Source organism: Giraffa tippelskirchi, chromosome 6 (genome assembly GCF_054371585.1).
Source record: "Giraffa tippelskirchi isolate mGirTip1 chromosome 6, T2T-mGirTip1v1.2.pri, whole genome shotgun sequence".
NCBI lineage: Eukaryota > Metazoa > Chordata > Mammalia > Artiodactyla > Giraffidae > Giraffa > Giraffa tippelskirchi.
The window spans coordinates 130,169,191-130,190,349 of NC_137280.1; the positions used below are offsets into that span (position 1 = coordinate 130,169,191).

Sequence of the window (21,159 nt, forward strand, 5' to 3'; positions counted from 1 at the left end):
ATGTTTTTACTTTAAGCACTTGGACTGTCAAACGTGAGGATATACTGACACCTTGTGGAAAATCTCAGAAAACATTTGCTTTCAAACTAACAGCAGTTAGTTTACAACTAGGCCTTTTTTTTTTTAATCAATTTTAAAATGCTTTTCTGGAAAACATGACTAATTTTCAGATTTAACCTCAATTAACTCACAGCTCAACTAGGAACAGAATTATTTATATTAAAGGAACATAATAGAAAAAGTACCCAAGAAAACTAAAATCATAATTTATTGAAGATTTTACAAATTTTCACTCTCCACTTAAAAGATGAGTCATTATGCTATAGCAGGAGGAAAAAAAAATGTATAATATTCACATTGATTATTTTATAGCTATGAAAAGAATTAACAGCTTACCTGAAACTCAAAAAAACCTGTTTTCAAAGCTTCTTTAAACATCATCTTTTCATAGTTTTGATCTGTCTTTATAATTCCTGCATTCATTTCACTATCGAGTACGGAAAAAAAGGTAATTGAGTTTAAAGGCAAGTATATATAGGTATAAAAAAAACTTCCACATATACTAATAAAACAGTAATATGAGAACAATGCCTGAAACATTTAAGACTGCTCTATCACAAAACCATCTTTGTGTTCCTTAAAACTATTATAGCCTCCCACTGTCTATCTACTTGAGTACTGTCATCTGACACTGCTTAGAGATCCTCTTTATAACACAATAAACTTTATTATGAAGTCCAAAATGCAATATGAAAATACCTTTACTAAGACTGTAGTCAGGTTTAGTTGTTGCATTTTAAACAATGGACACTGAAATAAAAAACATATTCCTTATGCTACCTCAGGCCCTTCAAATTTGGCCTAGTGTGGCCCCAACTTGTCTAATCTCCTATTTCTGCCCTCCACACACTATATTTCAAATAAATACCATACTCTTTGCATGGATTTCTCCTCTCCCTCAAAATTTCTTCAAGAAATTTATTTTATTCTTCAAGAAACTCAGAACTCACATACCACCTCCTCTAATTTCCTTCTATTCCTACTATTATACTTGTAATTGGTCAGAGAAGTGTTTTTCTCTCCTGCTAGACTACAGTGAACGATCAAGTCTTAATTCATCTTTGTAACATTGGTGCTTAGGATGGCTCCTGATACAAAGAGACTGATATATATCTTATGAATGAAGAAAGAGAAAAAAGACAATTCTTTTCTTTTAAGCTACTTTCCCTTTAACCATTCCATCCTCCCCTAATGCAAGACAGCATGGTGCAATGATCATGAAAATACGCTTTGGAGACAGAAACAAATTCAAATCCCAAGTATGAAATGACTAGCTTTGAGGCATTTAATGAAAAATTAAAATTTTTCTAGACTTCAATTTATTTAATTATAAAATAGAGCTAGGACTTCCCTAGCCAGAAAATTTGGCAATATGCCAATATGCCAGCAAATCTGGAAAACTCAGCAGTGGCCACAGGACTGGAAAAGGTCAGTTTTCATTCCAATCCCAAAGAAAGGCAATGCCAAAGAATGCTCAAACTACCGCACAACTGCACTCATCTCACATGTTAGTAAAGTAATGCTCAAAATTCTCCAAGCCAGATTTCAACAGTACATAAACCATGAACTTCCAGATGTTCAAACTGGATTTAGAAAAGCCAGAGGAACCACAGATCAAATTGCCAACGTCCACTGGATCATCGAAAAAGCAAGAGAAACGTGTACTTCTGCTTAATTGACTACGCCACAGCCTTTGACTGTGTGGATCACCACAAACTGTAGAAAATTCTTCAAGAGATGGGAATACCAGACCACCTGACCTGCCTCCTGAGAAATCTGCACGCAGGCCAAGAAGCAACAGTTAGAACTGGACATGGAACAACGGACTGGTTCCAAATCAAGAAAGGAATACGTCAAGGCTATATATTATCACTCTGCTTATTTAACTTATACGCAGAGTACATCACGAGAAATGCTGGGCTGGATGAAGCACAAGCTGGAATCAAGATTGCCGGGAGAAATATCAATAACCTTAGATATGCAGATGACACCACCCTTATGGCAGAAAGTGAAGAAGAGCCTCTTGATGAAAGTGAAAGAGAGTGAAAAAATTGGCTTAAAACTCAACATTCAGAAAACTAAGATCATGGCATCAGATCCCATCACTTCATGGCAAATAGACGGGAAAACAATGGAAACAATGAGAGACTTTATTTTTGTGGGCTCCAAAATCACTGCAGGTGGTGGTTGCAGCCATGAAATTAAAAAATGCTTGCTCCTTAGAAGAAAAGTTATGACCAACCTAGACAGCATATTAAAAAGTAGAGACATTACTTTGCCAACAAAGGTTCATCTAGTCAAGGCTATGATTTTTCCAGTAGTCATGTATGGATGTGAGAGTTGGACTATAAAGAAAGCTGAGCACCAAAGAATTGATGCTTTTGAACTGTGGTGTTGGAGAAGACTCTTGAGAGTCCCTTGGACAGCAAGGAGATCCAACTAGTCTATCCTAAAGGAAATGAGTCTTGAATATTCATTGAAAGGACTGATGCTGAAGTTGAAACTCCAATACTTTGGCCACCTGATGCGAAGAACTGACTCACTAAAAAAGACCCTGATGCTGGGAATGATTGAATGCGAGAGGAGAAGGGGACCACAGAGGATGAGATGGTTGGATGGCATCACCAACTAGATGGACATGACTCTAAGGAAGCTCCAGGACTTGGTGATGGACAGGGAAGCCTGGTGTGCTGCAGTCCATGGGGTCGCAAACAGTCGGACACGACTGAGCAACTGAAATGAACGGAGGACTTGCCCGGTGGTCTAGTGGCTATGACTCTGCACTCCCAATGCAGGGAGCTCAGGTTCAGTCCCTAGTCAGGGAACAAGATCCCACATGCCGCAACTAAGACATGATGCTGCCAAATAAAGAAAGAAAGAAAGAAACCTAATAATATTTTTATCATATAAAATTGCTATAAGGCTAAAATCAGATAACGGATGCAAAGTACTTAGCATAGTTCCCAGCATAAGTAAGCTTTCAATGAAGAGTGGCTATTATTAACATCTAATTTGAGTTAAAAAAAAAAAGAAAATGTAAAAATACACCAGAACTAAGCAACTCTTTAAAGTAAAAGTGGTTGGGGACTATAGATTACCTGGAAAAAACTTTATCATTGAAGGTATTGGTAGGACCACTTCTTAGGCTATCCCAGTTGGCAACCATTTCTTTCACCCATTCCACCCAGGTGTATAGACGGAGAATACCTGCATCTGCCATGGCTTCCACAAAGTTAGCATCTTCAACAGTGTCACCAGCATCAGCTAGAGCTAAGCGCATTCCTTGAAGAAGAAGAAAAAAAATTAATCGATGATTTAAAAATGTAGTTACTGAATATGAACTATGTGTCCAGGTGGGTACACTACCAGGCCCACATATAAATTAAGAAACAGCAAGTGCTTTAAACAAATGCATGGATCAACAGCAAAAATAAAGATCACCAAAAGCAGAATCCATAATAATGTTGTTAAAATATTTGAATTTTCTATACTGATTTGCATACACTCAGCATCAATATGCGTTTCTTCTCAGGCATGTTGTGCTAATGAGATAAAGTGATCTTTAATGAGGCAGAGGAAAAAATGATAAACTCGGGAAAGATATCCCTATCAACATCTCAGCCTCATTTAAAGGTAGCAAAATATTATGATTATTTTAATGCATAAGAAAACAGAGCGGAACCTTATGTGCACAAATACATATTTTCTTACTTCTAAAAGCAGATTCTTCTAAGTTTCTTACTAACAAAATACAATTTTTAAAACAAAATCTTCCATCTTAAAATATTAAAAAAAAAACCCAAAACAGCCCACCCATCTGTAAGAGTCTAATCAATTAAGTTACAGGACATCCTTGCAATGGAAGACTATACTGCTGTAAAAGAGTGAGGATACTTTTATGTATCAACATGGAAGTGACCTCAAATATGAACTCATAAGTGAAAAAGGCAAATTTCAGAATAGTATGGATGGTATGCTACCATCTGCACCTTAAAGGAGGAGATGAGAATATGTGATATCAAATTATATACGCATTAAATATCCTTTATAGTACTCAAGAAGCTGAACACATTTTTAAACTTTTTATATTGTAATAATTTTACAGCTACAAGGATGCAAAAGACGAGGATAAACATTTCACCATTTACCAGACTTTTTTAATGTTAACAACTTACATAACCACAGTTTCAAAAAAGCAGGAAGTTAACATCAGTATGACACTACTAACTGAACTACAGACTTAATTCAAAATTTCACCAGCATTTCCTCTAGCATCCTTTTTCTGTTCTAGGATTCAATTCTGTTCTGGAATCCCACCTTGCATTTGATTGTTTTATCTCCTTGGTCTCTTCAAATCGTGACAGTTTCTCAGTCTGTCCTGGACCTTGACTACTGATGGGTAGTCAGGAATTTAACAGAATTTCTCACAACTTGGGTTTGTCTGATGTTTCTGCATGATTAGACGGAGGTTATGAACCTCTGGCAAGAATATCACAAGAGTGATGCTGTATGTCTTCTCAGTGCATCATTATCAGGGAGGTACATGATACTGATATGACTTCCTATTGCTATTGCAAACCCTCCTCATGTGGTCAGGTAGTGTCTGCCAAGTCTCTCCACTGTAAAGTTACTGTTTTTCCCTTTGTGATAAAGAAGTATCTTGGGATAGATACTCTGAGAATATGCAAATAACCTGTTTTTTTTTTTCCTAAACTTTCATCCATTGATTTTGGCAACCACTGATGGATGTTGTTGTAACCTCAGATATACAGATGACACCACCCTTATGGAAGAAAGTGAAGAAGAACTAAACAGCCTCTTGATGAAAGTGAAAGAGGAGAGTGAAAAAGTTGGCTTAAAGCTCAACATTCAGAAAACTAAGATCATGGCATCAGGTCCCATCACTTCATGGCAAATAGATGGGAAAACAATGGAAACAGTGAGAGATTTTATTTTTGTGGGCTCCAAAATCACTGCAGATGGTGACTGCAGCCATGAAATTAAAGGACGCTCCTTGGAAGAAAAGTTATGACCAACCTAGACAGCATATTGGAGAAGGAAATGGCAACCCACTCCAGTACTCTTGCCTGGAAAATCCCTGGACGGAGGAGCCTGGTGGGCTGCAGTCCGTGCGGTTGTGAAGAGTCAGACACAACTGAGCGACTTCACTCTCACTTTTCACTTTCATGCATTGGAGAAGGAAATGGCAATCCACTCCAGTGTTCTTGCCTGGAGAATCCCAGGGACAGAGGAGCCTGGTGGGCTGCTGTCTATGGGGTCGCAGAGTCGGACATGACTGAAGCGACTTAGCAGCAGCAGCAACAGACAGTATATTAAAAAGCAGAGACATTACTTTGCCAACAAAGGTCCGTCTAGTCAAAGCTATGGTTTTTCTAGTAGTCATGTATGGATGTGAGAGTTGGACTGTAAAGAAAGCTGAGCACCAAAGAACTGATGCTTTTGAACTATGGTGTTGGAGAAGATTCTTGAGAGTCCCTTGGACAGCAAGGAGATCCAACTAGTCCATCCTAAAGGAAATCAGTCCTGGGTGTTCATTGGAAGGACTGATGTTGAAGCTGAAACTCTACTTTGGCCACCTGATGTGAAGAACTGACTCACTTGAAAAGACCCTGATGCTGGGAAAGATTGAGGGCAGGAGGAGAAGGGGACAACAGAGGATGAGATGGTTGGATGGCATCACCGACTAGATGGACATGAGTTTGAACAGGCTCCTGGAGTTGGTGATGGACAGGGAAGCCTGGCGTGCTGCAGTCCATGGGGTCGCAAAGAGTCAGACACAACTGAGCGACTGAACTGAACTGAACTGATGGATATTGTCTGTGACAATATTACTATGATGTTTCTCTAATGATGGTTTTATATTTCACTCAATCCTTCCACATTTATTACTTGGAATTCTTCTGAAAAGAAGAACAGTCCCCACTCCCCCACTTACTTATTCAGTTATTACTATATATCCCTATGGGTTCATGAATATTTAATTTATGCAAGGGGTTATAATTCAATACTACATTATTTACTTTGTCTCTTAAAAAGTTCTTGCTTGGGCAATTGGGAGCCCCTTCAAGCTGGCTCCTGTGCCCTTTCAAACTGTCCGCATCCCTTGTGAAACATTTCCTCATTTTCTGGCATCATAAAATATTCCATGCTCATTTTGTATTTTCCCTACTCCAGACCTCAAATCAATCCTAGGAACCCTAGTTCCTTTTACTAGAGAATGGTATTTAGAAACCAAGATCTGAATGCCAAGTGTTTCACCGCTAACTAGTGTTTCAATATCCATAGGCTCTCTCAGCAAAACTAGTAAATAAATGCATGTATACTAACCCACACATAAATCTGTTTATTTTTATTTATTTTTAAAATATTTATATATTATTTGGCTGCACCAGGTCTTAGTTTCAGCATGCGGGATCTTCAATCTCCACTGTGGCATGTAAGATCCAATTCCCTGACCAGGGATCAAACCGGAGTCCCCTCCATTGGGAGCAGACAGTCTTAGCCACTGGACTACCAGGGAAGTACCTATGTTTATTTTTATGTCTGTCTGTATAAAAAATAAAACCTGTGAGTTTATGCTGATACTGCCAATTCCAATCCAACACCAGGGAGTTCATTTGAGCATTTCCTCTTAACTTATTTATAGCTTCTGACAGTGAGCTCTCACCCACAATATTTGTTCAATCCCAGTAAACATATAAAAGTTTCAGAACTGCTAATATACACTTCAAAAAAAAAAAAAAAAACTAACTACAATATTTGTGTACAGTTCTTTTCGTCTTATTATGTTGTCAAAATACTGTTTTTCTAAGTAACTTAGGTTAGTTCTTCCCCATCCCTTTCAGTACAGTCTCAAACTGTGGTAGCCTTGATCAACAAAAAGAAGTGCCATGATGACCAAAGCCTAGGTTACATAAGGAAGGACTGGCTCCTTCAGGTTAGATAGTGCATTTTTTCTCTTGACAAAGTAATGATTAAATGAAATAGTAATGAAGTCAGGGGAAACATATTTTTCAAAAAAATGAAGGCTTCTAGGTTCAACTCAACTATATGTATATCAAATATGGAGGAAATACTTTGAAAAAGCTTCCTAGATGCTTAATGTCTCTACAAACCAACTATTTAATTTTAGAAATAGCACAAAATTGGGTTTCCAGGTGGCACTACTGGTAAAGAGCCCACCTGCCAATGCAGGAGACATAAAAGATGTGAGCTCAATATCTGGGTTGGGAAGATCCCCTGGCAGAGGGCATGGCAATCCACTCCAGTATTCTTGCCTAGAAAACTCCACTGACAGAGGAGCCTGGTGGTTACAATCCATAGGGTCGCCAAGAGTTGGACATGACTGAAGCAACTTACCCCAGCATGAAATTAGCAACAAGTCAGGTAGCACTAACAGTGAGTTTCCTTTGAAAGAAGATTCTAATAATCTTAGCTTAAATTTGTTTCTAAACAGATCATATTAGCAATTCTTATGTTTTAAAAATTATGTTGCTTGTACACAAAGAAAACATGAACATTTTAAAGTATTGGTAAAAGCTAAAGAGAAAAGCAATGAAACTGAAACAAGAATGCTAACTTGCATTCTGCAGTCTGAGGAGAACTAGGGACACTAAGCAACAGCAATAACAAAAACGTATACTCACCATCGGCTGAATATTTATCAACAGCTTGGGACAAAGTGAGGAAGTTGCCTGTGGATTTTGACATCTGAAAAAGAAAGTCAATGATAAGGCTTTAGTAAGAGTATATATAAATAAAATAAACCAGATCAGCCACATCAAATTAAATGAGCTGGCTACAATTAGGTAAAGATAAAAAGGATTAGAAACATGCAAAGGAAAAGACACCTTACACTTATTTTACAGAGGAGAAAACTGAAATCCAGTCAATACAATGACTTGCCTGAGTAACTAACTAATCTAGTCAGTGACAAAGCTAGGACAGCATCTCCTGTGTGACACAGTCCATGGTTCTTTCCATTAACTGATACTGTTGCTTGGGAATTGGTTTAGACATGTGGAATGATTACACTATAACTATGGAACACTTCAGCTGGTTATAAGAGCTTTATAACAATTAGAGTCATTCAGAAATGAATGGACAAGCTCATTAGGTCAAAATTAGCGCTTTAGGAAACTTCTTGTCATTGGGGTCACAATAGTTGCTTATTCAAGTTGTGCTCTGCCTGAGGGCAGCACAAGTTAAGTAGGCACTCTGCACAGCCCAGCAATCTTTACTGTTTAAAAAACTTCTATGTCTTGGTAACTTTGCTAACACCAAAGAGAAGTGGTCATTCTATCAAGTTTCTACTACAAAGCAATAAAATCTTGTAATAAAATGAGTATGAAACTTAAGTGAAAGTGTTAGTCGCTCAGTCATGTCCGACTCTTTGTGACCCTATGGCTCCTCTGTCCATGGAATTCTCCAGGCAAGAATACTGGAGTGGGTAGCCATTCCCTTCTCCAGCAGATCTTCCTGATCCAGGGATTGAATCTGGGATGTCCTGAATTGCAAGCAGATTCTTTACTGTCTGAGCCACCAGGAAAGCCCTCTACCAGGGATGTACAGTATATGCATAACACAACAATGTGGAGATCAAAGGAAACATGTTATATTAATAGCAGGATTTATATTTGTACTCTCATATACACACACGCACACATATATGTATGTAAATATATATACAGTTCCACTTTGACTTCCAAAGCAAAAATGAGTTTGACAATCAAAAGTCCTTATTGATTTAACAAAATCTATAAAGTAGTATTTTTCAGCCTAATACACAGGTTATCTTAAATGAACTTTTTTATTTCCTGTTAGGGCACTGGTTAAAAAAAAAAAATCTCATTTTGCAATTCATATCATCTACTATTCGTTTAAATCTATAACTATTTTCATTATGACATAGCAATGAATATTCTTTGATCATTAATATTCCATCAGATACAGCAAGATTCAATGGTTGGCACAAGTCCAACTTGTTACAATTGTTATTAATGAGAAATAAATAACATCGTAATTTAATTTTTTTGTTTAGTTGAGGAAGTGTGCCCCTTTCTCATGTGCACACAGGCATTATAGGGGCAAACAAGGGCTTGTCAAGAGGTTGGCATAACTCCTGTTGAGGATACTGAATAATCAGATACTTATGAAGCATTTAAAAAATCATATATATTAATATATGTACTATCATTATACTACTATGATACTACTAGTATAATTGTAGTATCATTAGTAGCAATAGGAGAAGTCGCAGTAGTATAGGGAGAGATATACTGTCTACAAAGAAGCATTAAATAACACTTAAGAATCCTACAGACTCCAAAATTCTATTATTCTAATTTAGTGGCTAGCCACAGTAAAAAGCAAAAACCACCAAATTATTTTCTCAACTTAATGAGAAAGATATTGTAGGGTCACAAAGCTAGAATCTTTATATTTCCTGTCCCTTTCTCTGTCTCTCTTCTCTGGTAACAATTTATCACTCTTTGCCACTCTAATACAATTATTATCTAGGAAAGTTTTCCCCATCCCGCCTCTCAATTAATACTATCTACTCCACTCACTCAATTTTAAAGATAAATCTTTAACTTACATTGGTAGTACTAAAAATTTTTAATGCAAGATTTTTAACTCTCTGATTTTCATATTCTTTATTTCTTTAGGAAAGTACATCTTAAATCCGAAAAACATTTCTGCAGAATTCTAATGTATCAAGAGGTAATGAGCGTTACCTTCTCAGAATTGAGGAGGAGATGTCCATTCGCTCTCACAGCTACAGGCCATTTATCACTTGACAGGTAAATGTTTAAAGATAGAAAATAAAATTTAAAGATTATGGTTTAGCTTTAAAAACTTGAGTTAAATGCTAAGAGTCATAAAAGTTTCTTAAGGCAAATGTGCAGGGATATTTATTGAGTCCTGTTTATAACAGGAAACAAATGAAAACAAGTATCCATTAGTAAAGGACTGGTTTATAAACTATGGTGCAAGCATACGATGAAATACTATGAACTATCTTAAAAATACAGGCCGGGCTATATATACAGATATAAAAAGATCTTTGTTGTTTAGCCACTAAGCTGTGTTTGACTCTTTTGCAACCCCATGGACTGTAGCCCTTCAGGCTCTTCTGTCCATGGGATTTCCCAGGCAGGAGTACTGAAGTGGATTGCTATTTTCTTCTCCAGGGGATCTTCCCAACCCAGGGATCGAACCCACATCTCCTGCATTGCAGGTGGATTCTTTCCCACTGTGCCACCAGGGATAGATCTTCCATGAAAAGTTGCAGTGAAAAGTACATGAGTTACTGAAAGTGATCATAACAGTGGTAACATAAGCACCTGAAGCTACCACTTATCTATAATTGTTAACACCCTCATATATGTCCAAAACGACGCAATGGGATAAATATTCAACCATGTTACTAACAAATACTTCTAAGATACCTGATTTCTCCAAAAACACATTTAAACCAATAGAGAAAACTAACTGAATGACAAGAACCACATCAGATTTATTTTATTCCTCTTCTTCAAAATCTCTCTTTTATTCTTGAGAAAGACGATGTAATCTCATTCTAAATGCAATCTCACCCTAAATACAAGAAGTTCCATGAGATTGCTTTGGTTCTGCAAAATAAAATTTGAGTAGTGGCAGGGGTTTGTTTCTTCAGCTACTTGAACACAGGGACATGTCTGGGTCAAAAGGGAAGATGACAGAAAGAATACTCTTGAGCACGTGGTATTAAAAATGCATCTCTGATCCAGATTCTAGTCAGAACATCATGACTTCATACTGGAAACTTGGGGCTCTCAGCTCTAAAGGGATGTTTCCTTCCCATTCTAATGACCTACACTCTGTTTGAAATTGCCTGTTATTTCAGTATCTTAACAGGTCAAATGAGTCATGTAATAGGTCAAGCGAATTACTGATTGACCGTCAAAGTATCTGAAATGGGAAATGCTTTGGCAGCCGAAAGCAGGTACGAGAATTTCTGGATGTAATAGGAGAAGGTGTGCTTTCTCCTTCAGTACATTTAGTGTTAAGAAAAATAACGTATTGGCAAATCTAACTATACCCTCTACAATAACATCAGTACATTTGAAGCCACAAGGAACCCTTGTCCATAATCAATGCGTTTAGTTCACATCTTTTTTAGCACTCACCATTCTTCTGGCCACATAGCCACATGATTATAAAGGAAATATGAAAGATGATTTGGAATAAGATCCTTGCCAGAGGCTCGAAGATCCACAGGATACCAGAACTCAAATTCCTGCTTTAACTGATCTAATTTTTCCTTTGGGATCTGAGTCTTAGGAAATGGAGCTTCCTTGAAGAAAATATAATCCCAAACCTCCTTGGTCATTTGCTGTGGTCTGTAGTAAAATAAAAGTAACAAATAAACAACAACAGAACATATATATATATATAGTTTCTTTGAAAAAAACCAGCATTCTAATCCAACCATGAAGTAGAAATCGATTTTTTTTTTTAAAGTATTTATCCTATTTATTCATTTATTTGGCTGTGTTGAGTCTTAGCTGTGGCATGGGGGATTGTCATTGCATCATGCCAGATTTTCCATTTCAGCACAGACTCTCTAGTTGTGGCACATAGGCTCAGTAGTTGCACAACTCGGCCTTAGTTGCTCCTCAGCATGTAGGATCTTAGTTCCCCGACTAGAGATTGAACCCGCGTCCCGTGCATTGCAAGGTGGATTCTTAACTACTGGACCACCAGTGAAGTCCCAGAAATCACTTTCTTAATGTTTTACAGTAACAAATGAGGACAAGAGACTCCCATAAGAATAAAAAGTGAATAACAGAGGGGTTATTTATTACTTTTTCTCAATTTAACAGCAAAAACATCACGACAAAATTACACTAAATGAATTCTTATAAAAACGAATTATTAGAAAGTATTTTCAGGGACTTCTCTGGTGGTCCAGGGGTTAAGAATCTGCCTTCCAAAGCAGGGGACATGGATTCAATCCCTGGTTGGGGAACTAAGAACCCACTTGCCAAGGGGCAAATAAACCTACATTCTGCAACTATAGAACCCATGCGCTCTGAAGCCTGCACACCACAACTATAGAGAAAGTTTGAGCGCTGAAAAGTCCTTGCACTGCAACTAAAGATCCAGAATGCCGCAACAAAGATATTGCCTCAACTAAGATCGGATGCATCCAAAAATAATTTTTTTAAAAAGAAAGCATTTTCAATACATAATCAAAAGATTACATCTCATGCTAACAAATTACCTTTCTTCCCCTATCCATTTACCAACCTGATGCCCAACGGAGACTCTGCTTGTCCACGCAAGTTACCTCCCTGCAGCAGGTGTGCAACTGTGTAAAATGCCATATAAATAGTGGAGTCAGAGAGAGATTCAATCAGCCACTGCTCATCCCATGGCAAACGAGTACCTAAAAGTAAAAGGAAGAAAATTCATGCAAGAGGAATCTAAGAGACACTTCATCACCAGAATTCACATTTTCAAAAGCAGGTCTCTAGCACTGACAAAACTACTTCTGTGGGTTCTTAAATTTACTGGAATAATATAAACTGATAAATTTTTTAAAAAATGGTTGAAGCACTAGAAATTTTCTATTAAAAATAAGTGTACCATAAAACTATATGGGTTAGATACTTCTACCATCAGGTGAATAGGAGAGGGGACCAGATTCTAATTTCTCTCACCCTCTAACCAAAAACCTCTCACTTCCAGTTCAGAAAAACAATGGAAGACAAGGAAAAAAGGTAAAGTGTTAACCTGTTGTGTAACTGGCAAAGTCATTCAAACGGAAAAATTTGAAGTTTGCTTACCTAAGCCATAAGTTCTTGAGCAAGCATGCTCCTGCAGCCAATCTAAGGTTGCTTCAAAATTCCTCCTAGTCTCCTCACAGTACCTGGATAGAGCAGAATATAAAGTGTCTCTCCTCTTCGGCTTCATTGTCTTCCCTATTTCTCATCTCCTTCCCCTTCCCCTTGGAGAAGCGAATGGCAACCCACTCTAGTATTCTTGCCTGGAGAATTCCATGGACAGAGGAGCCTAGCGGGCTACAGTCCACGGACTCACAGAGTTGGACATGCCTGAGCGACTAACACTTCCCCTACCCCAGCACCTCCTCCCATCTTACGTTTCCAGGTTCTTCAAGCATTGGGATGTCTGTTTTTTCCAGTTCTCTTCTCCATAATCCAAGTACCTGGGAGTAGACAAATTAATTAAAAAAAAAAAAAGTCAAGGATAAGCAAAGTGACGGGAGAAAATTTCTGCTTGCTATTTATAAGAGAAACTAACCACTGGTCACACAGGGCCACAACACATTCATCTGAAGACCTGGACATAACTTGTTTCTCTGGTTCCATGTAAATATATGCATCTCCCTAGATGAAAGTAAATAAAAATATGTCAGATACCATGTCAAAGCAATCTCTATTCCTCAAGGATAAGAAAAGAAATAACTTAAAAAAAAAACGCTCTACCACCAATAACTAAATTGCAAGTTTTCACTATGTCTTCCCTCTTCCCAGAATAGAAGTTACTTGCCTTTCTTTCTGTATATCACTTGTTTCTGAAAAGTGATCACCTGGTGGATCACCTTCCCTGGGTACAGCTTATTCCTTTGCAGAGTAAAAGATGTTTAACAGTTTCTACTGCTATGGTTTAAAGGCTATGGCAGTCTTCTATTTTTGTTATAAGAAAAACACAAAAATAGGAAACTAAATGCATGGAACAATTGCCTTTAAAAAAACACATGCATGAAAACTGCTGCTGCTGCTGCTGCTGCTGCTAAGTCGCTTCAGTCGTGTCCGACTCTGTGTGACCCCATAGACGGCAGCCCACCAGGCTCCCCCGTCCCTGGGGTTCTCCAGGCAAGAACACTGGAGTGGGTTGCCATTTCCTTCTCCAATGCATGAAAGTGAAAATGAAAGTGAAGTCGCTCAGTCGTGTCCGACTCTTCGCGACCCCACGGACTGTAGCCCACCAGGCTCCTCCGTCCATGGGATTTTCCAGGCAAGAGTACTGGAGTGGGTTGCCATTGCCTTCTCCGAGCATGAAAACTAGATATGGAAAATAACATTACTAAAGATTTATAGTATCATGAAAAATTCCCACTATAAAACTGACCATAAATTTTATTTTTTTTAAAAAATATTAAAACAAATATCTTTTAAGGTATTACAATCCCAAGCTTATTAGGCTAGGATAATTTTTTAAAATAAGATTCAGCATTGTTATTCATAAAATGATTCACTGCTCTGTGTTCTTAACACAAGTTCTTCATACTGAAACAGGTAGGACTTTGGTTTAACAATGGTAAATTAAAAACAGACATTTAATTAACTCTGCTCCTTCCCAAAATTAGAACAAAATGACAACAAAGAGGTTTTCTTTTTAATGGTATGAAGTTACAAAGACAAGAATGGGAGGAGAAATAACATCAACCAAATTTTGGAAACTAAAAAGCAGAATGACTGACAATTGTATTAGTGGACCAAAGGAAGCTAGCTGAATCCTAAGCCCACAGAAGAGAAAGCTGAGTTCTTGTAGCTCAGTTGGTAAAGAATCTGCCTGCAATGTGGGGGACGTGGGTTCAATCCCTGGGTTGGGAAGAACCTCCAGAGAAGGAAAAGGCTACCCACTCCTGTATTCTGGCCTGGAGAATTCCACAGACTGTACAGTCCATAGGGTTGCAAAGAGTTGGACACGACTGAGCAACTTTCACTTCACTTCACTTGCATTACAGAACTCCAAAAGACTCGAGATTTGTGGCACAAGACAGCTGTGGAAAAGGAGGTAACATGAGGCTGGAAAGAGGAAGACTAACTGAAGTCTTTTACAGAAGTTAGAACCAGATACCCTAATCCCACACTATGCAGACAGGCAGCTGCCCCTCCCTGTGCCTGCAGAGCAGTGAGGGTTTACACTCTGGAGAGGACAACACAGAGTCTCCCAACCGGAGGACAAAGTTGAGGGAATAGGTTTCATAGTGAAAAGAGGGGGATTAAGAGAAAGTCAGCACATGGGTGCTGATACCCACCCTAGCAATCTTCCTTCATGTTAACTCCCAGAATGCTCATTTAGCTTAGACCCTTTGAGCCAGAAACTGAAGAATCTTCTGAGGGGAATCTAACAAACCACAAAGCCCTAATTAACATCAAAGCTAACATCAGGGATTCCCTCTGACCCAAATGGACCTTCTAGATCTCTCCCAGTAAAGCCCAGTGACAAGTCCTACCTATATCCAAAAAGGTTCCAATCATCTTTTTTGTATGCACTCTTAAATATCAATAGTCTTCCTCAGACTAATAAGAAATTAAAATTTCATATTCATGAAATGAGAATTGCAGCATTCTATCACAAAAGATCAGATAACCAGAATAAGTTCTTAAACTGGCTCTGAGTTGGTAAATGCTTAAGCTGAGTAAGAGGTATACAGGAATTCATTACACTACTCCACTTTTTTACATTTGAAATTTTCTACACAGAGAAAAAAATGCAGTGATTTTTTAGGAATATTTATTTATACACATATGTACAAGCACACATGGAGCTGATATAAAAAACACACAGTAAACAAACACACAAAAACTCATAGGAAGAAAAAGTTGAGGGACTCCCCCAAAAGCAAAAGAACTTCCAGAGTCTAACAAAGCCAATATCTGAATAGTAAGAATTCCGAAAACAAAAATAAAGAATAAGAAGGGATAAAACAATTAAACAAAAAGTTAATTTTCCCAGAATTGAAGAACATAAGTTTCCAGACTGAAGGAGCCGATCCTACACCCAGAAGAATGAATTAAAACTAATCTACACCAAATAAATCTTCATGAAATTTCAAGAGAGGATTCTATAAGCTTGGGGTGGGTGGGGAGACATAGATCACGCCATACCAGAATGGTTTTGGACTTTTTACCAGCATCACTGAACCAAGAACACCATGGGTAATGACCTTCAAATTTTTAAGGGAAAATGATTTCTAACCCAGAATCCTACATCCAAGCATTCAAGTATGAGGACAGAATAAAGATATTTCAGATATGGAAGGTCACAAAATTTACCTTCCAGGTATCCTTTTCCATGAACATTTCTAGAGGCAGAGCTTCAACAAAACAAGAAAGTAAACAAGAAAGAAGCAGCCATGGGATCAAGGAAATAGGAGATCCAACTCAAGAAAAACAAAGGAAATCCTAAGTAACAGTGGAGGAACATCCCAGCTGACATTTGTGCACGCCTACAGTAAGCAACCAGTCTGGATGACTACAACAGGCCGGAAGGCTCTGGGAGAACTTTCTCTAAGATGTAAACAATAGCACACTGATGTGTTTGTGAGTACTGAGAAGAGAAATAAACAGCTGGACAGAGTTTGGGGATGAAGTGTCTGTAATTATATTTAAAAGTAAAAAAAGTAGAGAAAGAAAAAAAAAGACAGTTATTAACTCCAAGGAAAACCAAAAGCTGAGGAAGAAAAGTTCTCGTTGTATACTACATTATGGATCAGCCATGTCTCAACACATTGACTACCTCTCTAACCTAAGTTATAATATACCTATACTAGGAAGATGTGGGGTGAAGAAGTATATACAAATGTGAGGTTAGAGGGGAAGACACATGATCTTTCATACCAGGAAATCAATGGCTAATGCCTAAAACTGAAACATTTTTAAATTACACTACAAGCGTTTAGATTAGAGTTCTGCCCCTTGTGGCTCAGCTGGTAAAGAATCCACCTGCAATGCAGGAGACCTGGGTTCGATTCCTGGGTTGGGAAGATCCTCTGGAGAAGGAAAGGGCCACCCACTCCAGTATTCTGGCCTGGAGAATTCCATGGACTGTATAGTCTATGGGATTGCAAAGAGTTGGACACAACTGAGCGACTTTCACTCACTCACTCAAGAGAGGTGGAGATACTAAAAGAAATAACAAGACAGATGAAAGTAAGCCTGTCCAAGGAAGAGAAATTTAAGAGGATGTGGAAGAATGGAGAGGAAACTGCTGCCTTTTTTTAACAAGTCTTATAGACGACAGTCTCTCTGTATTACAGGTATACATAACTGTCAAAAACAAAAATTCAATTTCCAAAGTTCAGCAGCTAAGTAATTCAACAAAAAAAAAGTTACAACAAAAATGAAGAGGGGAAAAAGGATGAAAGCAAAAAGTAAAGCACTACAGAAAGAATTGTTAACTACCAGTACTGCAAATGGTCACTGCCAGAAAGCATCTTCAAAGTTCGCTATATGTAATCTACACATGTCAACTTTAGAACACTACCTTCATCAACATTACAGGTGGGATGTTCAGGTTGAATGAATTGCTATTATTAAACAGGTCTTCGATTTTATATGTAAATAAAATGATATCTTTAATACAGCTCCAGGTTCTACTACAGAAAACTGCTAATTAACATTGTAAAGTCTATGAACTAAAAGCTCTTCTAAAACAGCCTTCAGGGGATAGTCTGTTACATACAGTGTCAATCATCTTGTTTCTAATAGTCTTCTTTACGTCTTGGACCTTCTGTCCTTTAAATCCATCCACCAACATTACCTAAAATGATAAGAAGTGTAAAAACATGTACAATTAAAATTTGCTTTGGGTCCCCCTTAAACTTTCTCCTACCTAAACTTACCTCCACAAACAACCAAGATATTTTTAGTGTGAAATTTATCACATTTATAACTATACCTCTTTATTTTGGCACAGCTTGGACAACTAATACTTATAACACACTTGTTTTTCTTTTAGTGTAACTAGGATACATATTATGAACATGATTAGAAAGAAAAGTTCACTTCCTTCCCACTTCTTAGGTTTCCATGTGGAGAGAATTCCTCGGCCCTGACTCACATCATTCCTAAAGGCTTTGGGAGAAGGAACTGAGCCAGTGCAACTCAGCCCCAGATAGGCTTCTCTTTTCAGCTCCGTCTGTTGCCAGCGAGCATTCTCCTTTGCCTGGCCATGTGATAAACTTGGCTCTGAGAGGAAGGCCTACGGTTTCTCAACTCTGCCTTTTATGTAATGAGGAGATTTAATTCTCCGGCAAAATATTGCCTTGCCCATTGCTGTCACAGAGCTAAGTTACCATTCCCTTCTGGCTGATACCATCTATCAGATTCCTGTTGACTCTTTCAAATAGGTTTTATCTTTTTTATGTTTTGGGGTTTTTTTGGCCATACCTCACAGCTTGTAGGATTTTAGTTCCCATCCAGGGATCAAACTTGGGCCTTCAGCAATGAGAATGCAGAGTCCTAACCACAGGACCACCAGGGAATTCCCAATACTTTCTACCTCAAGGGGAAAAGACATGTTTTCTATTTTCACCTCCCAATCCTCTAACATGCCCAAATGCTCCGCATCTATTTAATTCATCATTATAAATTATAGATTATTGATCATCATGGCACAGGGGTTAACAGCACAAATCTTAGAGCCAAGTTGCCTAGTTTGAGTTCCAGCTCTGCTTTGACCTGGCTCTCTGGCTGATACTGGGTAAATTACTTAGTGTCTTAGTACCTCAATTTCCTTATCTATTAAATGGGAATAAGTGCCTACTTTGCAAGGTCATTTTGAGATGTAAATAAGCGAATATATAAGTGCTATATTAGTCTTGTCTTTTAGTGTCATCCAAAACATGGATGAGTTGAGTTTTAAAAAAGACATATAAACAATATTTGGTCATACAAACAAATGGAAAGCAAAAGTAAAACACATTCTCATTTACAGCCTTAAAAATCTTCATTTCAATATCAAGTCACTAACAACTTGACTGGGTTTTTACTTTCTCTAGCCTCACTTTCTTTCTATGGAAATGTAAGCCACATTAACATATGTACAATTAAGGAGAAAATAGACGTTCAAAAATTGTGCTAAGATGGCATGTAGTAATTGTATTAACAAGTAAATTAATGAACTGAATAAAACTGCTTATTTAAAATTTCATCTCATTAAGAGAGCAAAAGGACCAGGTATTGTCCATGCAATAAACCTTTGGCATGTATTGCATAATAAGATGAACTAACTTTAAACATCTTCTTGAGAAATTCACTGAGATTAGGGGCACAAAAATGGAACTTCTGTAATACTACTGGACAAAAATAGATTTAAAAAAAGAAATTTGGAAAGAGAAGAACATAATCTTATAATCAGTTCAGTTCAGTCGCTCAGCCGTGTCTGACTCTTTGCAACCCCATGGACTGCAGCATGCCAGGCTTCCCTGTCTATCAACATCTCCTGAAGCTTGCCCAAACTCGTGTCCATCAAGTTGGTGATGCCATCCAACCATCTCATCCTGTCATCCTCTTCTCCTCCTGCCTTCAATCTTTCCCAGAATCAGGCTCTTTTCGAATGAGTCAATTCTTTGCGTCAGGTGGCCAAAGTATTGGAGTTCAGTTTCAGCATCAGTCCTTCCGATGGATATTCAGGACTGATTTCCTTTAGGATGGACTAGTTGGATATCCTTGCAGTCCAAGGGACTCTCAAGATCTTCTCCAACACCACACTTTAAAAGCATCAATTCTTTGACACTCAGCCTTCTTCACCATCCAACTCTCACATCCATACATGACTACTGGAAAAACTATAACTTTGACTAGATGGACCTTTGTTGGCAAAGTAATGTCTCTGCTTTTTAATATGCTGTCCAGGTTGGTCCGGAGAAGGCAACGGCACCCCACTCCAGTACTCTTGCCTGGAAAATCCCATGGACGGAGGAGCCTGGTAGGCTGCAGTCCATGGGGTCGCACAGAGTTGGACACAGCTGAAGCGACTTAGCAGCAGCAGCAGCAGCTAGGTTGGTCATAACTTTTCTTCCAAGGAGCAAGTGTCTTTTAATTTCATGGCTGCAGTTACCATCTGCAGTGATTTTCGAGACCAAGAAAATAAAGCCTCTCACTGTTTCCATTGTTTCCCCATCTATTTGCCATGAACTGATGGGACTGGATGCCATGATCTCAGTTTTCTGAATGTTGAGTTTTAAGCCAACTTTTTCACTTTCCTTTCACTTTCATCAAGAGGCTCTTTAGTGCCTCTTCACTTTCTCCCATAAGGGTGGTGTCATCTTCATATCTGAGGTTATTGATATTTTCCCAACAATCTTGATTCTAGCTTATGTTCCATCCAGCCTGGCATTTTACATGATGTTCTCTGAATATAAGTTAAATAAGCAGGGTGACAATATGCTGCCTTGACGTATTCCTTTCCCAATCTGGAACCAGTCCATTGTTCCATATCTAGTTATAACTGTTGCTTCTTGACCTGCATACAGATTTGTCAGGAGGCAGGTCAGGTGGTCTGGTATTCCCATCTCTGGAAGAATTTTCCACAGTTTGTGGTGATCCACACAGTCAAAGGCTTTGGCATAGTCAATAAAGCAGAAGTACATGTTTTTCTGGAACTTCCTGCTTTTTCAATGATCCAACGAATGTTGGCAATTTGATCTCTGATTCCTCTGGCTTTTCTAAATCCAGCTTGAACATGTGGAAATTCTCAGTTCATATACTGTTGAAACCTCGCTTGGAGAATTTTGAGCATTATTTTGCTAGTGTGTAAGATGAGTACAACTGTGCAGTAGTTTGAACATTCTTTGACACTGCCTTTCTTTGGGATTGGAATGAAAACTGACCTTTTCCAGTCCTGTGGCCACTGCTGAGTTTTCCCAATTTGTTGGCACATTGAGTCCAGCACTTTCACAGCATCACCTTTTAGGATTTGAAATAGCTCAACTGGAATTCCATCATCTCCACTAGCTTTGTTCATATCTTATAGTAATTCCTCTCAAATCAGGACACAGCTGAAATTGTACTAAATTTTTCTATATTTTTTTTCTAAATCACTAAGAAGAAAATCAAAGATCATGGAGTATGTAAATCAAACAAAAATGATAACAAAAATATTACTTACACCATCATAAAAACCTCTCAGGTATAATTTCTCCTTTGCTTCTGTAAGTTTTTCTCGGTCATTCTGGCTCTGAATTTTCAACTCATCACATATAGTTACAGCAGAAAGCTTTCCAAAATCTGGGATTTCAATGATTGGCACCTGCAAAAAAGAGAAAATGTGAAACTA

General features: G+C 38.1%; 1 protein-coding gene across 3 annotated transcripts in view; it reads right to left on the reverse strand.

The window, feature by feature from the left end:
• Window positions 1–21,159, reverse strand: part of LARS1 (leucyl-tRNA synthetase 1) — an 80,117-nt gene that overhangs the window by 16,370 nt on the left and 42,588 nt on the right. For all 3 annotated transcript variants that reach the window (XM_081504996.1, XM_081504998.1, XM_081504997.1), the window contains exons 14-24: window positions 20,992–21,132; window positions 17,563–17,640; window positions 13,390–13,475; window positions 13,229–13,294; window positions 12,915–12,997; window positions 12,376–12,514; window positions 11,253–11,465; window positions 9,819–9,876; window positions 7,728–7,791; window positions 3,159–3,342; window positions 397–487 (exon numbers count right to left, since the gene is read on the reverse strand). In XM_081504996.1, the coding sequence (XP_081361122.1) occupies window positions 397–487; window positions 3,159–3,342; window positions 7,728–7,791; window positions 9,819–9,876; window positions 11,253–11,465; window positions 12,376–12,514; window positions 12,915–12,997; window positions 13,229–13,294; window positions 13,390–13,475; window positions 17,563–17,640; window positions 20,992–21,132 (1,203 nt within the window). The remainder of the gene's footprint in view (window positions 1–396; window positions 488–3,158; window positions 3,343–7,727; window positions 7,792–9,818; window positions 9,877–11,252; window positions 11,466–12,375; window positions 12,515–12,914; window positions 12,998–13,228; window positions 13,295–13,389; window positions 13,476–17,562; window positions 17,641–20,991; window positions 21,133–21,159) is intronic.